The sequence below is a fragment of the Argentina silus genome (assembly GCF_951799395.1).
Source record: "Argentina silus genome assembly, contig: scaffold_328, whole genome shotgun sequence".
NCBI classification, from domain to species: domain Eukaryota; kingdom Metazoa; phylum Chordata; class Actinopteri; order Argentiniformes; family Argentinidae; genus Argentina; species Argentina silus.
The window spans coordinates 10,001-30,586 of record NW_028152699.1 but is presented as its reverse complement, the minus strand read 5'-3'; the positions used below and the strand labels follow the sequence as shown (position 1 = coordinate 30,586).

Genomic DNA, 20,586 nt, shown 5'->3' with positions numbered 1-20,586 from the left:
GAGAGAGAGAGAGGACCTGACCTTGCTCGATGATAATACTGATAGTGATACCTGTCCAATCCTGTCTGATGTCATCTTTCTAAAACAGCCCCACTGATCGTCATTATGTCCTTCACCACCACGCAAGACACGTGACTGGCTGAGCTGAACTACATTAGCAGGTAGAGTGACGTGTCAGTCCTGTGCATCCATAGCTGCATCTATGACATTGAGAGTGATATTACATTTTCCGTTCAGCTGAAACCCAGGATTGGGGCACAACACAAGCAGCCTCGCTGGCTAGCTGAAGAAAACTGCAATCCTCTGTCATGTCATCAGAGAACAGTGAGAGAATCAGATCCATTTCAGCCCACAACGCTCTGTTCTGCCCTCCTCTGACTACGAACAGGCAGGGTGGTAAACGCCCAATCACAGGCATCTGAGGGGAGTGATTTAAGTGCGACACCACTGCAGCCCAGAGTTCCATCAGGGGGAGGGGGGATGATTTAAGCACGACACCACTGGTGCCAACAGTTCCATCAGCACTACACCAAACGCACGCAGACATATTTGGGCAGTTCACACTGCAACCATGGTAACAGTAGAATTTTACAAGTCGGCAGCAGCCAATGGTGAGACATTTCCCTCTCAACCTCAACCAATTAGAGATCAGCCTGCAACCCAGCCCACCCAGCCCAGTTACTGATGGGCTAATTCAGAGAATGAGCAGAGAACATGACATGGTAAGCTAACAGGGAGAGAGTAGCGTTAGTATGTGTGTGTATGTGTGTGTGTGTGTGTGTGTGTGTGTGTGTGTGTGTGTGTGTAAGAGTGTGTAAGAGTGTGTGTGTGTGAGAGAGAGAGAGAAAGAAACAGAGAGAGAGAGAAGGATGGGAGGATTCCCTCTCTCTATCACAGAGCATTCAAACACATCAGATCTGAAGGACCAAGACAGTGTCAAACAACATACTTCAGCCATCAAACACACAACCTTCTAAACACAACAAACATATCAACACACACCAATATTGTCATCTTGTCATCCACACACATCTCCTCTATGTCCTTTCTGAGGTAAACGCTCCCTGATTGACAGCAGGAGGAGGAGGAGGTCCCAGATACACTCGTGTGACGTTAGGAAGGACACAGCAGAACAAAATCAACCTCAGTGACATCATCAGCTTTCAATAAAGTCATTTATTATTTCACACAATGGATAACATGAACAAGTTCAACTGGATTTCTTCTTAATAAGTGCTCCGCGCTGCCAGCCAATAGAACGGTAGCAAAAGAACGAGCTTTTCTTTCCAAGAAAAGAGAAATAAGAAAAAAAAAATAACTACAAGATCATGAAAGAGAAACATGACCAGAAGCATGCCAGCGGACATGAATATACATATATATTGCATGTATATGTGCTTATGACATATATCTGTATATGAGCCAATGCAAATACAAAATATATGTGTACATTTACACATACATACTATGAAGGATATATGCATATGCATGCGCATCTAATTATTTACTCGTTTCTATATGTCAAATATTTGCAGTTTTTAATATTCATACAATGTACAAAAATGCTTTATGAATTAAAAATCCATTACAAAAAGAAACATATCAAACAATGTACAAGTCTTGCTCCAAATTCAATCGAAATTCAGCTTTCCGCTTGTCTAAAATATTTATGCATACAATCAAGTAGAGCATGCAAATAAAGGAAAAACCCACTCTAGTAAAAAGGTTCAAATACACTATGTATACAAACTAAAATATGCCCACACGGTTATAAGAGCTCACTTTGTGCTCTTGCAAAGTACATTTATTGGTTTACTCAATGCTTCATCTGCACTTTCAGCTTTGAACAACATTATAGCTTAGAAAGGTAACGCATATGGTAATGATGACGACAGACATGGACGAGCAGAGGGGCTCCGTCTCAAATGCCACCTTATTCCCATGGTGCACTGCTTCTGGCCAGGCAAACCTAGTCCACCTCGTGTTCTACATGGGAAGTAGGGTGACAGTTAAGACCAGCAGCCAGTACCATTCCACCCCAGTGGCCATGATGGAATGGTCAGTCTGGTCTCCAAGTAATGGTAGAAGTATCCGGTAACAACTGATACAAGGTCAGATATCTACTCATCCCTCCCTAATGGATAAGGTAAGGATTAAGGGCAGAGTAATCTGATCCTAGATCTGTGGTTAGTGGTCACTTCCACAGTACCTTGAGCCCAGTTATACTGTTGGACCAGAGTGGTGTATATGTCAACATCCAGTATACACCAGTGACCATAAAACCCAACCACAACCACAACTGAATGGTCTTTGTCTCGAGTGAAAGCACCAGATCAGGACAATACTAGTCAGTGTTAGAAGGCACCGGAGCATCGGCTGGTAGGAGAGAGACAGACAGAACCTGGTGTCTTTAACTCGAGCATCAGAGACGCGCCTCACTATGAAGTACTGAGCTGCCAGGCCTGTAGTCTCTAGACCCCCTTAGACCACATCTAGACCCCAGCTAGACCACATCTAGACCCCAGCTAGACCACATCTAGACCCCCTTAGACCACATCTAGACCCCAGGCCATGCTAAAGAGACCTCAGCTCAGTCTCTCCTCTCTCCCTCAGTGAGGCAGGGTTGGCACACACACTGAGAGAAGGACAGGTATATTTTTGACTATGCCCTCTGAGCATGTTCAACACACACACACACACACACACACACACACACACACACACACACACACACAACTCTAATCTCACACTGCTGCACCCTGCACCCATTGGCTAAGGGGAGTATAGCTGCTAGCCAATGAGAGCTTTTGTTTTTGGCTGAAGTGCAACATGAATTGCTCTAATAGGTGCTTAACCCTTGAAAATCTCATGGAGCCCTAAGAAACTGCCAGGAACCTTTCTCAATGCTCAGCTGGATTTACTCCGAGACTGTTTCAAATGTGGTGGTCTAAAGTGGTCTAACGTTGTCTAAGGCGGTCTCAAGTGGTCTGCAGTGGTCTGGGGGGATAGTCCCGGCGTAGCTGAGCCCAGTTTCTATCCATGCAGGCAGAACAGACGTAAGAACACTATTTACAACAAACACTTCAGTACTGTAGTTCTACATCAGATTAAGGCTGTACCGCAGGGAGCCGCAGTAACTAGAGTTGCAATGAAATGATAGTCACTTTCTGCACAACTTATTACAAATTATTACTGGTATTATTCACAATTCTGGAATTACAAGAATTCATTTTTTATTCAGTAAATAAGACCACTTATTTGTCTTTGTCGAAGGGTGGATCCAGAACAGAAACTCTTTAGAAGGTCATCGCCAGGCGTAGCCTGATGCATAGCAATCAGCAACGTAAGACAGCATGGTATCCACGACAACCTCCTCTGGCACATACGATATATTGGGGTCCTGTTCCATTTCAGTCCCTGGTTCCTTCCCCTTCTCACAACTCCATTGGTGCTCACAGATCTAAGAGGACTGAGCATGTGCGCAAAACATGGGGATGGCTCCACCTAACCCTTCACCATACATCAGCTTCACCTAACCAGTCCTCTCACATCTGGGAAGACCAACCTGGTAGGAGCCGAGAGGGGGAAGAGGCGGAGGACAGAAATGGAATCAGGCCCGGGAGTCTTCTGGGATGCTGCCTGTTGGACGGTGGCGGTGAGGGGACACAGGGTAGTGCCAGGGTTCTGGTGGCTAAGACACATGTATCATATGCACAATCATGAGTATGTGGGATCAATCTCTAAAGGTTCTCCGCCATTTTGAATTCCCAGAATGAAATGTAATGGTTTGAGAAACAAACATAAGGCACGAGCAGAACTGCTAAGGCCCTCAAGAGAGAGAGAGAGAGAGTCTTTCCAAACCAACATTAGACACAGTTTCCAATGAAATACTGACCCACTGCTATTCTCTGAAATACTGAAAACAGGTGAAGGAGTCTATAACACACATGGCCCAGAGCCACAGATACAGAGTTGGACCAACTCTGTCAGGGATATAGAATCTAGAGGCTCGCCACGGTGGCACCAAAAGATCCAAGATAGTTACATTCTACAATGTACAGTATATCAGAATGTCATTGTCGTGTGTTTGGGGCCAACATGGAGGACATTTTGCCAGAACCAGTTCCAGCTTCTGTAAAGGAGCACATCTCAACACCAGTGATCTCTGAGACTTTGGTTTCACAATTTGAATACTTGATTTTGTGTTGTTTTTATAATACTCTGCCAGCTATAATCATCTATACAAGAATGGCACACAGACTCCTCCCACCCCAGAACACTATCCATGAGCCGTCTCTACGGCTTTACTGTCCAATCAGATCTCTGGCTTGGGCTTAGGTTTGACGCTATTGGCTGCACGGCCTGCATATTCAAATTGATTAAATTAATGCACGCTTTTCTGAATGGATATCCACCATTGAAGTCAAGGCCAAACCATAAGGCTAGAAGAAGCATGTAAGTGCTGCATTTGATTAATGTAAGATTATGCTTTTTTTTATAGTGCATTTAACCAAGTTTACAGTTTTCCAAACATGCCTGATATTCCCCGCAATGCCCCGCTGGTATAAACACAAACATGCCTGATATTCCCGCAACGCCCCGCTGGTATAAACACATACATGAGTGAGTGAATACATGTGATTTTTCAGTCTGAAAACAAACTTGTCTTGAGTCGCACCCATGTCTATTTTTGGTTATAAAACAAAATACCCAACTTTCATCGTCTGTGGTACAACAACATTTCTATTTGATATAAGCCAGTACATGTGAATGGGCCAGTTTCCCACAGTAAAAGGCAGGTAACAGTGGAATATGTTTCTATGTACAATCAGACCACTGCTGTAGATAGATAGATAGACAGTCTGGGAAAGTCTCATTCACCATATTGCCTTTATGTCACTGCCCAGGACAGGCCTGAACAGAAGAGAGGGGGGGGGGGTGATAAGTGAGGGGTGAGAGTCGGGGTTTGGGGTGAGGGGTGAGAGTAGGGGTTTGGGGTGAGGGGTGAGGGTAGGGGTTTGGGGTGAGGGGTTAGGGGTGAGGGTAGGGGTTTGGGGTGAGGGGTTAGGGGTGAGGGTAGGGGTTTGGGGTGAGGGGTGAGGGTAGGGGTTTGGGATGAGGGGTTTGGGGTGAGGGGTGAGAGTAGGGGTTTGGGGTGAGGGGTGAGGGTAGGGGTTTGGGGTGAGGGGTTAGGAGTGGGTCTTTCTCTAGCTACCTCAGTAAGGAGGGATGAGGGGAGGGAGGGGTGAGGGTGAAGGGTGGCGACAGGGGTTAGGGTAAGGTAAAGTGGGTGATTTACTGGTGTTAGATCCCACGGGTCTTTGAAGACCTTCCTCAGAGAAGGCAAAAAAATAAGCAGAGCTGCACAGTATTATATCAACCAATCCCCTTCCTCCTCTTGCTGGTAAAGATATGGCTGAAGCCACTTTCAGATACAGTATCATACAGTACCATACACACCATTGTATCAGATACAGTATCAGCTAGTACCGTATGGTAGTACCATATTATACAAGTGTCTTGGGAGTCCTTGAGAGGCACACCTCTGGTTGAGTCTGAGAGAGAGAGGGAGGGAGAGAGGGAGGGAGGGGCCACTCTGCAGGGATGACTCTGTTCCCCTCCTCCTGCTCCCCCGCCCACTGCAGTGACGGTCAGTCTTAACATCCAATCAGAGAAGAGAAACAGACAGGCTAAAGGGTCAAAGTGCACAGAGGGGGTCCCAACACTGAGGACACTGTGTCTAATAGAGAGATCCTCCATCCTCCCTCCTGCGCCCCCTGCCTCTGCGTTTCCCTCCTCTCGCCAGCGGGGGAGCCAGTGAGCGTGCTCGGTACACCACCGTCTCGATGGCGGCCGAGATTGAATCGTGATTCGAGAATTCTAGAGGCTCAGGGGCCAAGGTTGGCCTTAAGCTCCGCCTGCCCGGCAGGTCGACACACCTCTCCAGCACAGGCATCCCTAGACTCCTCCCATCTCCTCTCCTACTGGTCGATACATCCAAACCCCTCCCCTCGGCCCTGCCTTCATCCCTCCGATTGGTGGGTTCCGGCTCCTCCAGAGGTTGTTTCCGGGGGCGACCCGGCCGTCTCTTGACCACGTTGTTTCCTGTTTTGGCTTGCCGCTGCATGCGCTTCACCCGGAGGATTTTCTGCACGTGCTCAAAGTTCCTCTGGGAGGACAGGACGTTGGAGAGAGAGCACATCCTCCTGACCTCGCTCTGGATCTGCTCCACCTCACGGCGCTTGTACCTCCTCTTGCCCGGAACACCTGGGGGAGGAGGGGGAGAGAAAAGCAGAGTTTAGAATTACTTTTAACAATCTTAACGATTTTACTTCTTTATTTACTATCTAGGACTAAAACGAAAGCAAATATCAAGAGGGCGACGACTACAGCTCCATAAACTATAAACTGCCAGCCAAAAGGACAGCCTAAACACCACAAAAGAAGAAAATAAAATTATAGCCATTTGAAAGACAAATGCACATTTTTCTCATTGAGAGAATCGCACTTTTGTTCCCACAGCTTCCTCCTAATTTCCGCCATATTCATGTGAGCCTTTCAGTACCCAGCTGAACCAGGAGAAGAGATTCCATCCTGTTATTGAGTACTAGAGAGCAGAGAGGAGAAAGGAGCACCCATTCTGAGCAGAGAGGAGAAAGGAGCACCCATTCTGCTCGCAGGAAACCCACCAAAATGTCTCCTTCCACCAGTAAATGTGTAACTACACAGCAACGGTACTACGCATCTGGAGCACAGGCTGCCAAACAGCCAGCCAGCCAGCCAGCCAGTCCCCCCCACCCACGCACACACACACACACACACACACACACACACACACACACACACACACACACACACATTAATTCGGCAATAGAGAATGGCTGAGCAGAGGAAACTGGAGCCATATTGTTTCCTTCATGCTGGTGAACTGGGCACAGTGCCCTTCATACACAGTTCTACCCCCTCCCCCTCTCCCTCCCCCTCCCCCTATCACTCTCTCCTCTTCTCCCCGTGTTCCCCTCCACATCCCTACTCTTCCTGTCCCTTGTCCCTCCCTCTCTACCTCTCACAAATCCACCTCTTCGTCTCTCTCAGCAGAGACCTCTTTCTGTTTCCCTCTCTTTTCCCCCCCTCTGCATTCACCTCTCTCTCTCTCCCCCAGCATGCATCTCTCTCTCTCTCGGCAGTGTTCCCAGACTAAACCACAGCCAAGATGGAGGAAAGGCATAATCAGACACAACCGCCCCAAAACAGTCGGCATTAAATGTTTCTCTTTTCTCTTTCTCCTCTGTCCCTCTTTTCCACTCTACCCCTCCCCCCTCACTCCCCCCTCACTCCCCCTTCTCCCTGTCTCTCCACTTCCTCTCCTAGGGTTTAAAAGGTTTGTAGGGTTTTCCTAATCAGTGAGTGTTTTGAATAACAATATAATAATGGGAATATGATGTAAATGACTAGGAAGCATCATGACACAGAAACACAAATTAATGTCCTGTGCATCATTTAAAAGCCATCAGAATCTCCAGTTATACAGTTGTTTGCTATTGATTTCATTGAACATAAAACATCGATTCCGGAGTCTGACTCTGAAAATCCTTAATTTACTGCTTGGATAAAGCAGTCTCTACTCTCATCTCCTCCCAGCTGAGACACAGTGGAATTAGTCTAAAGCAGAGAGCACTAAGTAGCAGTAGTTTATGAGCACAAGCGTGCACGCGCACACGCACACACACACACACGCGCACACGCACACGCACACGCACTAAGTAGCACAAATTTATGAGCTGCATACATGGGGCATAAAAGTGATGACCTTCAGCAGTACATGAGGCTGTACAGCACAGCGCCTCTGTCTGGAGTATGAGGAAGAATTTGTGTATGATAAGCTGATCCTAGATCTGCACCTGAGGGTTCTATTCAGAGCTCTCAATTGTGTGTGTGTGTGTGTGTGTGTGTGTGTGTATATGCCACAAGAAAATCACTCTCATTAATTCAGCAGAAAGGATGACCTGCTTTTATGTAAATTGCTGTCAGCTGCATTGGGACCTGCTGATTAGTGGGAGCAGACACAGACACACACAAACACAAACACACACACACACACACACACACAGAAAACTGACTGCTCAAATCAGGGCTCAGATAACCTCCAAATCACTGTAAGTAAATGATTTAGAAACACATTCAATCACATGTGTGAGGGGAATAACATTAATTTTGCACCTGTGTGTGTGTGTGTGTGTGTGTGTGTGTGCGTGCGTTCGTGCATGTAGTGTGTGTGTGTGTGTGTGTGTGTGTGTGTGTTTTAATTGGGCTGGGGCTGTGGAGCGAAGCAGTAAGTCATGCTGGAAGAGGGGGAAGAGAGAGGGGGAAAATAGGGGGCAGGGAGGGAAAGAGGGGGAGGGGAGAGAGGGGCAGGAGAGGGGGAGAGCAGGGGGAGAGCAGGCGGGCAGAGAAGGAGAGGGGGAGGGATGGAGAGGAGGAGGGATGGAGAGGGGGAGGGATGGAGAGGAGGAAGGATGGAGAAGGTGGAGAATGTGGATGAAGGGACATGGGGGAGAGTATGAATGTAGGAAGACAGGACAGAGAGATTAATGGGGGAGGGAGGGGGGAGGGAGAGGGGGAGGATAAGGGAAGACAGGGCTGGATAGAATTAAAGAGTGGAGAGAGAGAGATAGAGGTGAATCTAGAGAAGGGGAAGACAGGAAGACGAGTGGAAGAGGAGGAGAGAGTAGAGTGAAAAAGAGAGGGACTTAGAGGGGGGGGGGGGGGGGGGTAGTGTGTGTATGAGTCATCCCTCCGTGGGTCCCATGGGGTAGGGGGGTGTATTCTAACTGAGCCCCTGGCTTCTCCTCCCGTCCACTGGACTAGGCCTAGGCTCCAGTCATTAAAGTCCTGGCAGTCAGCCAGCTCTTTTAACACAGGCAAGGGCCTTTTACGGCGTGTCTGTAGAAAATAAATCACACCGGGTGAATAATATATCTTTGGGAGAGGCATTGGCAGGAGGGGAGGAAGGGAGGAAGGGGAGGAAGGAGAGAGATTGGTGAATTATAGTCATCTCCATCCATGCATTACGCTCTCTCTCCCCGGCCAGATGTGCTCAGAGTCTGCAGATTACAGAATGTACCCAAAAACACATAGCAGCTCAGAATTGGGTGTCTGGAGCTGTGTGTGTGTGTGTGTGTGTGTGTGTGTGTGTGTGTGTGTGTGTGTATGTATATGTGTTGTGTGCCTCTTTGTCTACTATACCTCCATATGAATGTGTCTGGGTCAACAACTGGGCAAGCATATTATGGAATAATCCACTTGTGATATAGCAAGTGGTTTGGGACTGCCAATAATACACAAAGTACACCCCAGAATGCATTTAAGTGTGAACTGATGAACTGTCCCCTGTGTGCTGTAGTCAGGAGTGGACTCTGCTGTGTAGAGTGGGCATAAAGATCAGAGCTGTACACAGACTTATGGAAGGGCAGGTGCTGTTTCGAATGGAGACGGATGGGATGGGGAGGGGGGGGACTGTGTTATAATATGGTAATAACATGGTGTGGGACTATGTTATAACATGGTAATAAGCTTGAAAGGTGTAAAATCGTGTTATACCATATTAATAACCCTGTACCTGCGAGTGTGGGACTGGGGCACTGGGACAACTGGCTCTTCTCCTTCCTGGCATTTTCAAATGACATCACTCCCTCCTCTCCAAACACCGCGAGTCCCCTCCTTCTGCCCCTCCCACTGCCCTCCTCCTCCCGCGATCCGTTGAACAGATCAGAGGTCAGCTCTGACCGTTGCAACTGGCTGCTGTAGCTGCTTAGGAAGCTGCTCATTGGCTGTCCAGGTTGGTGTGAGAGGAAGGAGAGGTTGTCCGACTCAAACATCCCCATTCTGGACCCTCTGCCGACGCCCCTCTGCTTCTCCAGACGCTTCATAGAGCACTGATTGGTCATCTCCCGCCTGTCACTCATCAGGTTGAGCCTCCCACTGGTCTTGGCCCCGCTGAAGAGCCCGCCCAGCTCCTGTCTGTCCCGGGGGGAGAGGAGGGGCTCGTCCTTGTGCTTGTGTTTGTGCTTGTGCTTCCTCTTGTGGAGGCGAACCCCTCCGAGACTACCACCACCACCGCCCAGGGATCCCAGACCTTCTCCCCGGCTGGAGGAGCCCTGGAGTGGGCCACTGGAGCCACGGAGCTTGCCCCCTGCCTGGAGCTTGGAGTGTCCCCCAGAGTGGAAGGCTTTAGGTGGGGGGACAGCAGGCCTCATGAAGGGAGAGGGGGGAGCAGGGCCCAGGGGGTGGTGGGGCAGGTAGAGGGGGGGTGCCTGGGGGTAGTAGCCCAGACTCAGAGGAGGGGCGTAAGGCATGGCGTACGGTGCTGCATAGTAGTTCCCCCCCGCCAATGGGTATCCATATCCCTGGACAAAAGGCAGCTTTGTTGTGATTGGCTCGCTGGCTTTGGCGGGACGGCCGCGCCTCCTCTTGGCCTTAAGCTCGGCGCTCCTGCGGAGGTACGGGGCGTTGTCGCAGGTGTAGGGGTCGTAGGTCAGGGGGTAGTAGTGGTGGAAGTTGAGGCGGAAGATGGAGGGGTAGGGGTGCTGGGAGTAACAGGCGTAGCGCCGGTGAGACACCCGAAGCTGTTGGAGCTTCAACACCACCTAGCAGGGAAGAGGAGCACAGAGGTCGGAGGGTTTCACACCACACACTGAAAACACAAACACCTTTACAGTATAGCTTCTAGTCAGTGCCTTAGTCAAACACCTGATCTTAAAATGGCATTGCATTTCCTTTTCTTGTGTCTATTCTATTTGAAAAATGTAGTGAGATGTTTCAAATTGACGTTGGATGAAGCTTGATTTGCTGACCTCTTCGAGCTCAGACAGGAAGTGCAGGTGGTCCCGGCTCTGCAGGCACTTCCTCTTCCTCCGATGGTGTTTCTGCTTCTTATCCTGCTGGGACAGGAAGCTGTCCACCTCCGCCACCTGACGCTCACAGCGCCCTCTACTGGCCCTGCTGGAAGCCTCCAGCGCTGCCGCCTCCACAGCTTCAAACCCACACAAGTCAAACGAGTACCTGCAACACATTAGGAACAGTCTTCACCACGCAGAAGATCTAACAACACATTAGGAACAGTCTTCACCACGCAGAAGATCTAGCAACACATTAGGAACAGTCTTCACCACGCAGAAGATCTAGCAACACACAGGACATCATACCGTGCATTAGTGACACGTGTACCACTGCTGTCTTTGCCAGGTCTCTCAAGCTAAATTGATTATTTATCTTTAAGAGCCATCCCAAGAGCAAACAAACCGATCAACTCAATGAAACGATCCATTCATAGGTAAATGAGTACTAAAAGATGAACCGGAAAAGGGGCGAGTACCTGCGCCGACCAGCGGGGCCCTTCTCCGTTTGGTCCGACGTGCTGTTGTTGTCCGTCCCGATCCCGCTGTCGCTGGGAATCGTCTCCTCGCTGTGGGATTCGCTGACGGGAGACAGCGTTGCGTCTTTAACCGACGCCCCCTCCGACAGGTGGGAGGGTGAGTTGGCCAGGAGGCGGGGAGGAGACAGCTTCCACCCCCCTGATAGGAGACCCCTCCCTGTGGGTTTGGAGGGCAGGGCGGAGATAGGCTGCAGACTGGGCATGGTGGCATCAGAGTGGCTGGGTCGGAGGCTGGGGGCACTAGAGCTGGGAGGGGGGGTGGAAGGCACTAGGAGGCTCTCGTAGAGGCTGGAGAGGGACACAGGCACGGGGGGCTTGTCCCTGGCTCGGAGGGGGTTTGCTTGGGTCTCCGCCCTGGGTTTCCTCCCTCTCTTCTTCCCAATGTAGATGGTTCCTCTCTTGCTGACGTTGATCTGCTTCCCCAGACGAGCTTCGATGGTGGAGGCCATGGCCGTCATGGCGGAGGTGACAGGGGCAGAGGCCGACTTCAGTGCCAGGCTACCATTCTGACTCGAACCAGATAGGATCTCATTCAGGATGCTCTGCACTTTCCCCAGCTTCAGCTTCTTCACTGGCCGGACGTGACCACCCCCGCGTTTCAGTTTCAGCCCGTTAGCATTGGTGCTAGTGGGACCAGAGGCAATTTGGGCTAGCGTGGTTAGCGTGTTGGTCTTCCTCCTGCGGCTAAGCGTCTGGGGGCTCTCGCGGGCCAGGGGGCTGAGGGGGGAGGTGGAGGTGCCCTCGTGGATGGTCTCCACAGTGAGAAGGGGTTGCTTTTTGGGGCGTCCTCGTTTCCTCTTGGGGGGGGTGTGGACGGTCAGGCTGTCTGTGTTGGTGTAGAGGGGGCTGGAGGGGGTGATGGGGAAGGCAGAGGGGGGGTCAACCATGGCCGACAGGGGGCCACTGCTGTCCCTATGAACATGAGTGAGGGGGCTTCTGGCCTTCAGGTAGGACCACCTGTCCTTGGTCTTGGGTTGTCTGGGGTTGGGGCTAGGGTTGGGGTTGGCCCTGGGGCTGGGGTTGGGGCTAGGGTTGGGCCTAGGGCTAGGACTGGGGTTAGGGCTGGGCAGTCTGGGGCTGAGGTTGGCCCTGGGGCTGGGGTAAGGGTTGGGGCTGGGGTTAAGGTTGGCCCTGGGGCTGGGGCTAGGGCTGGGCAGTCTGGGGCTGGGGTTGGCCCGAGGGCTTGGGCTGGGGTTGGCCCGTGGGTTGGGGCTGGGGTTGGCCCGGGGGTTGGGGCTGGGGTTGGCTCGTGGGCTGGGGTTGGGGCTGGGCAATCTGGGACTGGGGTTGAGGGTGGCCCTGGGGCTGGGGCTAGGGCTGGGGCTGTGGTTGGCCCTGGGGCTGGGGTTGAGGTTGAGGGTTGCCCTGGGGCTGGGGTTGAGGTTGAGGGTGGCCCTGGGGCTGGGGTTGAGGTTGAGGGTGGCCCTGGGGCTGGGGCTGGGGTTGAGGTTGAGGGTGGCCCTGGGGCTGGGGTTGAGGTTGAGGGTGGCCCTGGGGCTGGGGTTGAGGTTAGGGCGCTTGTGGGGATCTATGGTGACCCGAGGACGGCCTACAGGGTTCTTCTTCACTCTGCTTTGAATGACGGCTGACTCCAGATCAGTCCTGCTCACCGCCCTCTCTCCTCTCTCTGCTCTGTCTCCTCTTTCTCCTTTCTCAGATCTCTCTACCCTCTCTCCTTTTTCTCCTCTCTCTCCTCGTACGCCCCTCTCCCCCTCCGGCTCAGGTTGACTCCCCTCCATACTTCTCCAAACCCGAGAGTCACTTTTGTGGAAGTCCATCTTGTGAGCCACTTTGGGCTCTGGGGGCCCTGGTTGGATCTTCTCTGTGATGTCTGGATCCTGTGGCTTCTCTGACTGGTCCTCCGTAGAGAGTGACTCGTGGAGAGATTGCCTCCTCCTCCTCTTCCTCCCTTTTCCTTCCTCTGTCAGCGAGGGCATCTCCCTCTCCTCATTCTCTCCTCTCCTCCCCATGTTCTCTCTCTCTCTCTCTCTTTCCTCTCTTCTCCTCTCTTCACGGTACAGCTCTGGTGTCTCCTCCCTCCCGTACTTCTGCCTTTCTTCCGGAACTAACAGACCCTCCATCCCTTTCTCCATCCGCCTTCCCCACAGCAGCTCGGCATTGTGGGTGTTACCCAGCGTCCTTGGGGAATCCTTCCTGCCGTACTTCCTCTTGATGTTCCCAAAGAGCTGCTCACTGACCTCCTGCAAGCCCCTCCCCCTGGAGAGAGAGAGAGAGAGAGCAAGAGAGACAGAGAGAGCAAGAGAGAGAGAGACAGAGAGAAAATGTTGGTTTGGTTATAAAATCAGTGTACAAAAAGTCTGCTTACTTCTCTCATAGCCATAACAGTTCTGATAAGGCTAACCATGTGTGGGCGTTGGCCTACCTGCTGAGAGAGGTCAGGTTCAGAACACTGGCGTCCGTTACCACAGGTAAGGCGTGATCCGGAGTCAGGGATCTCTGGGGGGAGGGACTTCCTGGCACTCTCTTGGAGAAGGGCAGGGCTGGATCAACGAGAGGGCTTCTATTGGCTCCCCCTGATTCTCTGGTGGTCTCTGCCTCCACTGGATTGGCCGGAGATGCGGAAGGTCCAATCGAAGATGTAGCCCAGTCTGGAGTGTGTTGGTGTGTGAGTGTGTGTTGTGATTGTTGAGCGAGTGTGTGTTGTGTCTGTTGAGGGTGTGGGAGTGTGTGTGTGTGCAGGAGGGAGTTTCTGGGCTGGTGTTTTGGTGGTGGTGGTGGTGGTGGTGGAGGTGGTGGTGGTGTGTGATCCCCCAGTAACTGCAGCATTCCTCCGTCTTTCTGCTCCACTGGTTTGAATGGTCTCTCATACGTCTGAGGAGAACACAGAGAGCAACACCCATGAGGATCCATATAATACTGTTATATAAGGCTTGATATCTGCATGTAGCTAAAGGGAGAGGATCATAGAATAACACTAATTCTTCATGACATCAGAGAGTCTCCATACCTTTATGCAATTAAAGCAAATCGAATCAAAACAGACAGATATGCCACTGATCTATCTAGGGAGCTATGCAGCAAAAGCACAGCCATCTTTGTTCATCACACTGTGGATGTAAACGCATCCTGTGTTATTGAAAAAAAAACAAATGTTCCACAAAAGCCCTGTTTACTGAGCAATTAAATTCCTGTGGCAAGGATGTTCCATGCTGAGAGGGAGGGAGGGAGAGAGAGAGTTAAAGAGAGAGAGAGAGAGAGAGAGAAAATAAGAGAGCATGTATGAGTGAGTGTGTGTAGGATTTGATGGGAGGATTCCCTCTCCTTCTCACACAACAGTTCCTAAGACTGTTATAACAAAGGTTTACCCCAAAACCAACATTTGTCAGACATTTCTATCCTCCAAAGTATTGTGTAAATCTGGCCATATGCATGATATCATCACACCACATGTTTCATCCGATCTTGCACACTACAGTATTCTGGCCTGAAATCAATCTTAGCCTAGGGCTCTGACAGAAGAGGTGCAGTGGGAAAACGGCTACTGGAATGATTCTGCATCTATCACATATCTATTCATTGCTAACTGTAAATGTTATGTATTGGAGGTATTGCACTAGATATAACTGTACCAAATCAGTGCAGCCAACCACTGCCAGGGGATGAGGATGCAGCAGCGGATGACGTGGTTTTGTCTGTTATTACCAAGCTTGGTGTGTGATGCAACAACCCTGCTCTACTGCGCTGCACAGAGATGTAGCCTAACCACACACACACACGCACACGCACACGCACACGCACACGCACACACACAGGGTACAAATATATAAGGGCCCTTTTACATTTTATAGGTGGTATCTCAGTTGTGGTTTTTAAGGGATCAGAGTATAGTATAGTATGCCATAACATCCACACCCACAACAGGGAATCAGATGAGCCTAAGCTACTGAACACTTCTCTTCCAACCACTCCATAGCTGCAGCAGCGACCAACACTCACAGCAACTAACTTACTCCACCATCCAGGTCTCCAGAACACTCTCCTGTAATCTATCTCCATCTTTCTCACACTTGCTCCCTCCCTCTCCATCCATCCCTCCCTCCCTCCCTCCCTCCCTCTCCATCTCTCCCTCCCTCTCCATCCCTCTCCATCTCTCCCTCCCTCTCCCTCCATCCCCATCCCTCCATCCCTCCCTCCCCCTCCCTCCCTCCCTCCCCAGAAGCCCATCAGTAGTCAGTGAGTGAGACTCGTTCAGCTCCTCTCTTCCCTCCTCTGGCAGCCACAAACTGTTTATCTGCAGAGCACAAGACACACAGACACACACGCATACACACTACACACACACTACACACACACACGGCTGTTTATCTACAGAGCACAGGCTGCACAGTCACGGTTGGCTGTAACTCCCAGAAAGCTCTGAGATGAGTCTGAGAGGTGTGTGTGTGTGTGTGTGTGTGTGTGTGTGTGTGTGTGTGTGTGTGTGTGTGTGTGTGTGAGTGTGGTGACACTGGAGAAGAGGCAGCACACTGTGGCATAGGATGACGGACACCTGATATGCACACGCTTCCTCAAATTACCCAGAATACCTGCTGGTCCAGGATGAGAGGGACAGAGAGAGAGATGGTACTCTGCATGAAATGACAACTCAAACACTTAAATGTATGATATCAAACCATATGGGGAGACACACACACACACACACACACACACACACACACACAGACACAGACACAGACACAGACACAGACACAGACACAGACACAGACACAGACACAGACACACACACAGACACACACACACACAGACATAGATGACAAATTATGTAGAGAGAGAACAGTGGTATAAGACCTCCTAACCACAAAGTCACCAGACAGATAATAAAGGAAGGATGTACTCCTTCCTGAGAGAGAGAGAGAGAGAGAGAGAGAGAGAGAGAGAGAGAGAGAGAACAGGTGGCGAAAGTACATAGAGAGCTGCTCGCTCTCTCTGTCTCTCTCTCTCTCTCTCTCTCTCTCTCTGTCTTTGTCTCTCTCTCTCTCTCTGTCTCTGTCTCTCTCTCTCCCATCTGGCTGAGGCACTGAGTTCTTAGCACTCGTTCAGTGTGTCTGCCCTCTCTTCTGCCCTCTCTCCTGCCACCCTCCTCCTCCCCCCCTCCTCCTCTCTCTTTCCCAAACCTCAACCACACCGTAAATACAACAGTTACATGGGAAACCCTTTCAATTACTAAAAAAGCAAATGTAGTCAAGATGGTTTGACAACGTGGTTGATTGATTTCATTATGTGGTTGAGACGGTTTGACCAGGGTGAACTGGACCGTGTAGTGGAGATGGTTTGACCAAGACTGAACCATTCCTATGTGGTTTGACTGTGTGGTTGATATAGGTTTGAATGTGTGGTTGAAATAGTTTGACCAGGATAGTCATCCTGTGGTGTAACTGAGGACAGTCTCCTCTCTGTACTACCTATAACCTGCAGCAGGGGGCAGCTGAGAGGGACTCCAACCAAGACATAGCCCACCCCTGACCTCTAATGTGCTAAAACGTTACCATGCATCCTTCCTTCCTTCTCTCCTTCAAGGAATCACTAATCTAACATGGCCGGACAGGTGGAAGTGGGGCATCCAACCACATGATTAGTGATCTACTTCTGTCTGGAGTGTTTGTCCCCAGAGGTTAGGGGTGAGGCTCTGGGACTCTCCTAATCTCAAACTACTACTTCCTCTTCCGGGTCAGAGGTGGGATTTCCTGGTTTATGTAACAGCACTGTGTAAGACACACACACGCAGACACAGACACACACACACACACACACACAGAGGCCCTGCTACTGATGATGTCACTGTCAGGGTCAGGTGGGGTCAGAGCAGAGGGTCATCGTGGGTAATATGTGACTCATGGCTCACCTTAAAGAGCTCTCTCTCTCTCTCTCTCTCTCTCTCTCTCTGTCTCTCTCTGTCTCTCTGTCTCTCTGTCTCTCTCTGTCTCTCTGTCTCTCTCTCTGTCTCTGTCTCTCTCTCTCTCTCTCTCTCTCTATAAACTCAAACTCTAGTTGGGAGAGAATGAGAATATAGAATAACATCCACTGTCAAAAACCCCCACCCAAAACTGCCCCACCCAAATCTCACAAACATACACTCATGCATGCACACGCACGTAGACACTCAAACACACACATGCACACACTGCCCCTCAAATCGTTTTTCGCAGCCTTTTACTTGGCTGCACGCCCGGTGGTTGGAGTGTTTCATTTTTCCCTGTGCATGGAACTGGGCAGCTGTCCAGATAGACACACAAAGAGAGAGGGGCGGGGGGGGGGGGGGGGGGGGTAGAACGGGGGAGGGGAAAGATTTAGTAAAATCATGAAAAAGCAGGAGAAAGGGAGGGAAAGAGAGAAACAGCAGAAAAAGACAAGGGAGAAAAGGAGAGAGGCCTCTTACCACCAGTTCCCTCCAAAACCAAATGATTGATATGATCCTCTCTCTCTCTCTCTTACACACACACACACACACACACACACACACACACACACACACACACACACACACACAGTCTCCTTGGCTTTGACACCACGCTGTCCCGCTCTGCCCCTGTGCCCTCATGCCCCCCCCCTCTATCTCATCCCTCCTTTTCTTCTCTCTTTCTCTTTTCTGCAGAGGACCATTCTCCCCCTGTGGGAACCAGTCTCCCCCTTCTCCTCCCCCTTCTCCTCCCCCTCCTCCTCCTCCTCCCCCTCCCCCCGGCATCTCCATTCAGAGTGGCGTTTCTCTCTGATCTGTGCGTCTGACAGCTCCTCTCACACTCACACACACACACACACACACACACACACACACACACACACACACACACACACATCCTCTGCAAACAAACACCATGAATACTAACACGCCTTTGAGTCCGCGGCACTTAAACCGGGGGAAAGGGGGAGGGGGAAGCGGAGAAAAAGAGGGAAAAGTGAGGGAGAAAAGAGGAGCTGTAGTTGTGTTGATCTTGTGGCCACTCTCACAGACCCCCTCAGCACCCCCCCTCCCTCCCTCCCTCCCTCCCTTTCTCGTTCTCTCGTTCTTCCCACCAGTTCTCCCGGGAATAAAGACTTCCATTCATCCGCCTGAGGAGACCCACAGCAGGGGGGAGGAGAGGGGGGAGGAGGGAGAGAGAAGGGGAGGGGGTCAAGGTGGTACAGTCTGTAGAACGCTGAGCTGAGGCCCGGTGTGTGTGTGTGTGTGTGTGTGTGTGTGTGTGTGTGTGTGTGTGTGTGTGTGTGTGTGTGTGTGTGTGTGTGTGTGTGTGTGTGTGCGTCAGGCTACATCATGTAGCATGTGCGTACCTTGTCAATACTTCAGTGGTTTTACTGTTGTGGTAAAATCGTTGGAAAAGTTAGAGGCTAACGCTGTCACCTTTTTTCCGCGCACTAATTCACTAATTGACTATTATTGACTATTCAGCTGAAAGACTAACAATGTAAACAAGGTCAAACTGCCTTTAAGTCACTTCCCTTCTACACAGATAGAAGATGCTATGCTTCTACACAGCCAGACAGCATTGGTTCTATATACGCCATTTAGCTGACGCTTTTATCCAAAGCGACTTACATTGCAGTGAGTGCATCCATTTTTCAGACAGACAGTATGGTCCCAGCGGGAATCAAACCCACAACCTAAGCGTTGTCAGCGCCATGCTCTACCAACTGAGCCACAGAGGACCACCTGGTTCTGTATTCATGCCCACCTCTTTGTAAAATAGAAGGAGTTCACAGCACGAGGCTCAAAGTAAAAACTACAGAAGGTTTCCTTATACATATACAAGTATAATCCTTCAAATTGTCGAGATGCTAATATTAGCAACTAACAGCATTGAATCCTCCAGATTGGTGCTCCTAAGCCCTACAGAGACAGAGATGACTCAATCTCAACAAAAGCCTGTGATTGGCTGAACCAAAGCGTGTTATTAATTCAGAATGGATGTTTTTTCCTGCACAAAGACACACGCACATTTACATGCTATACAAAGCATACATCTAATCCCTACCATCAGGGTTAATGAGGTGTGTGCATGTGTCCTGGTTGTGAATAGCTGTAAGTGTGGCTTTAGCTGCAGGGTTATTATAGTGATTATAGTAGTATTATGGACTGATTGTTCCTTTCATGGTGGTAGTGTGTGTGTGTGTGTGTGTGTGTGTGTGTGTGCTCCTCCTGCAGTGGTAGTGCGCCTCTCAGCCAGGGCACATGCACGCGCAGGCAGCACACACACACACACACACACACACGCACGCACACATGCACGCGCAGGCAGCACACACACACACACACACACGCACACGCACACGCACGCACACGCACACGCACGCACACACACACACACACGCACACACACGCACATGCGCACACACACACGCACATGCGCACACACACACGCACATGCGCACACACACACGCACATGCGCGCACACACACACACACACACACACACACAAACACGTGCACACACACACACACACAGACACACACACGCGCACACACACACACAATATAAAAGCATGTAAACCAAAACCCAGGTTGCCATTGGCCAGGTATAACACTCACACACATTAAAACCCAGAGGAGCACCAACGTCAGGTGTTCACCACACACACCGCACACGACCCAATCAGACCAGCTCCAGTACAACAGGAAGCAATTAACAACCAAATCCTGAGGGATGACTTCCTGGGTGGGAACAGGGCAGAGGACTCTCTGCTGCCTTCACCACGTCATCCAGTCAAGCTCATGTCATTTCTCACGTTGCCTCTTTTTAAGCACAAATGACCAAAGACCGTCTCTGTAGGCCGATTACTGACCATATTTGTATCTCTATCCTGTTCTCAGATGGCTCCCGCACGGCCGCACGCACACACACACACACACACACACACACACACACACACACACACACACACACACACTATAGTGACATCCTCAGTGACGGGGAGAGTGAGACACAATAGTCTTAACCAATCAGACCCCTGGCCTGCCCTCTAGCCCCTCCACACCAACAATAATACCTTTGTGTGAGGCAGCACTCCACACACACACACAGCACTCCACACACACACACACAGCACTCCACACACACACACACACACACACACACACACACACACACACACACACACACACTGCTGGACACACAGACTTACCCTCTCAGTGTGTGAGA

At 50.5% G+C, this 20,586-nt stretch overlaps 1 protein-coding gene across 1 annotated transcript in view; it reads right to left on the bottom strand.

Moving 5' to 3' along the window:
• Window positions 1-5,273: 5,273 nt before the first annotated feature.
• The window catches only part of setbp1 (SET binding protein 1), a 22,844-nt gene continuing 7,531 nt past the window's right edge, over window positions 5,274-20,586 (bottom strand). The window contains exons 2-7 of the mRNA XM_083697926.1: window positions 13,818-14,266; window positions 12,833-13,651; window positions 11,375-12,478; window positions 10,854-11,061; window positions 9,620-10,646; window positions 5,274-6,267 (exon numbers count right to left, since the gene is read on the bottom strand). Coding sequence (XP_083554052.1) covers window positions 5,741-6,267; window positions 9,620-10,646; window positions 10,854-11,061; window positions 11,375-12,478; window positions 12,833-13,651; window positions 13,818-14,266 — 4,134 coding nt within the window. The 3' untranslated portion in view covers window positions 5,274-5,740. The remainder of the gene's footprint in view (window positions 6,268-9,619; window positions 10,647-10,853; window positions 11,062-11,374; window positions 12,479-12,832; window positions 13,652-13,817; window positions 14,267-20,586) is intronic.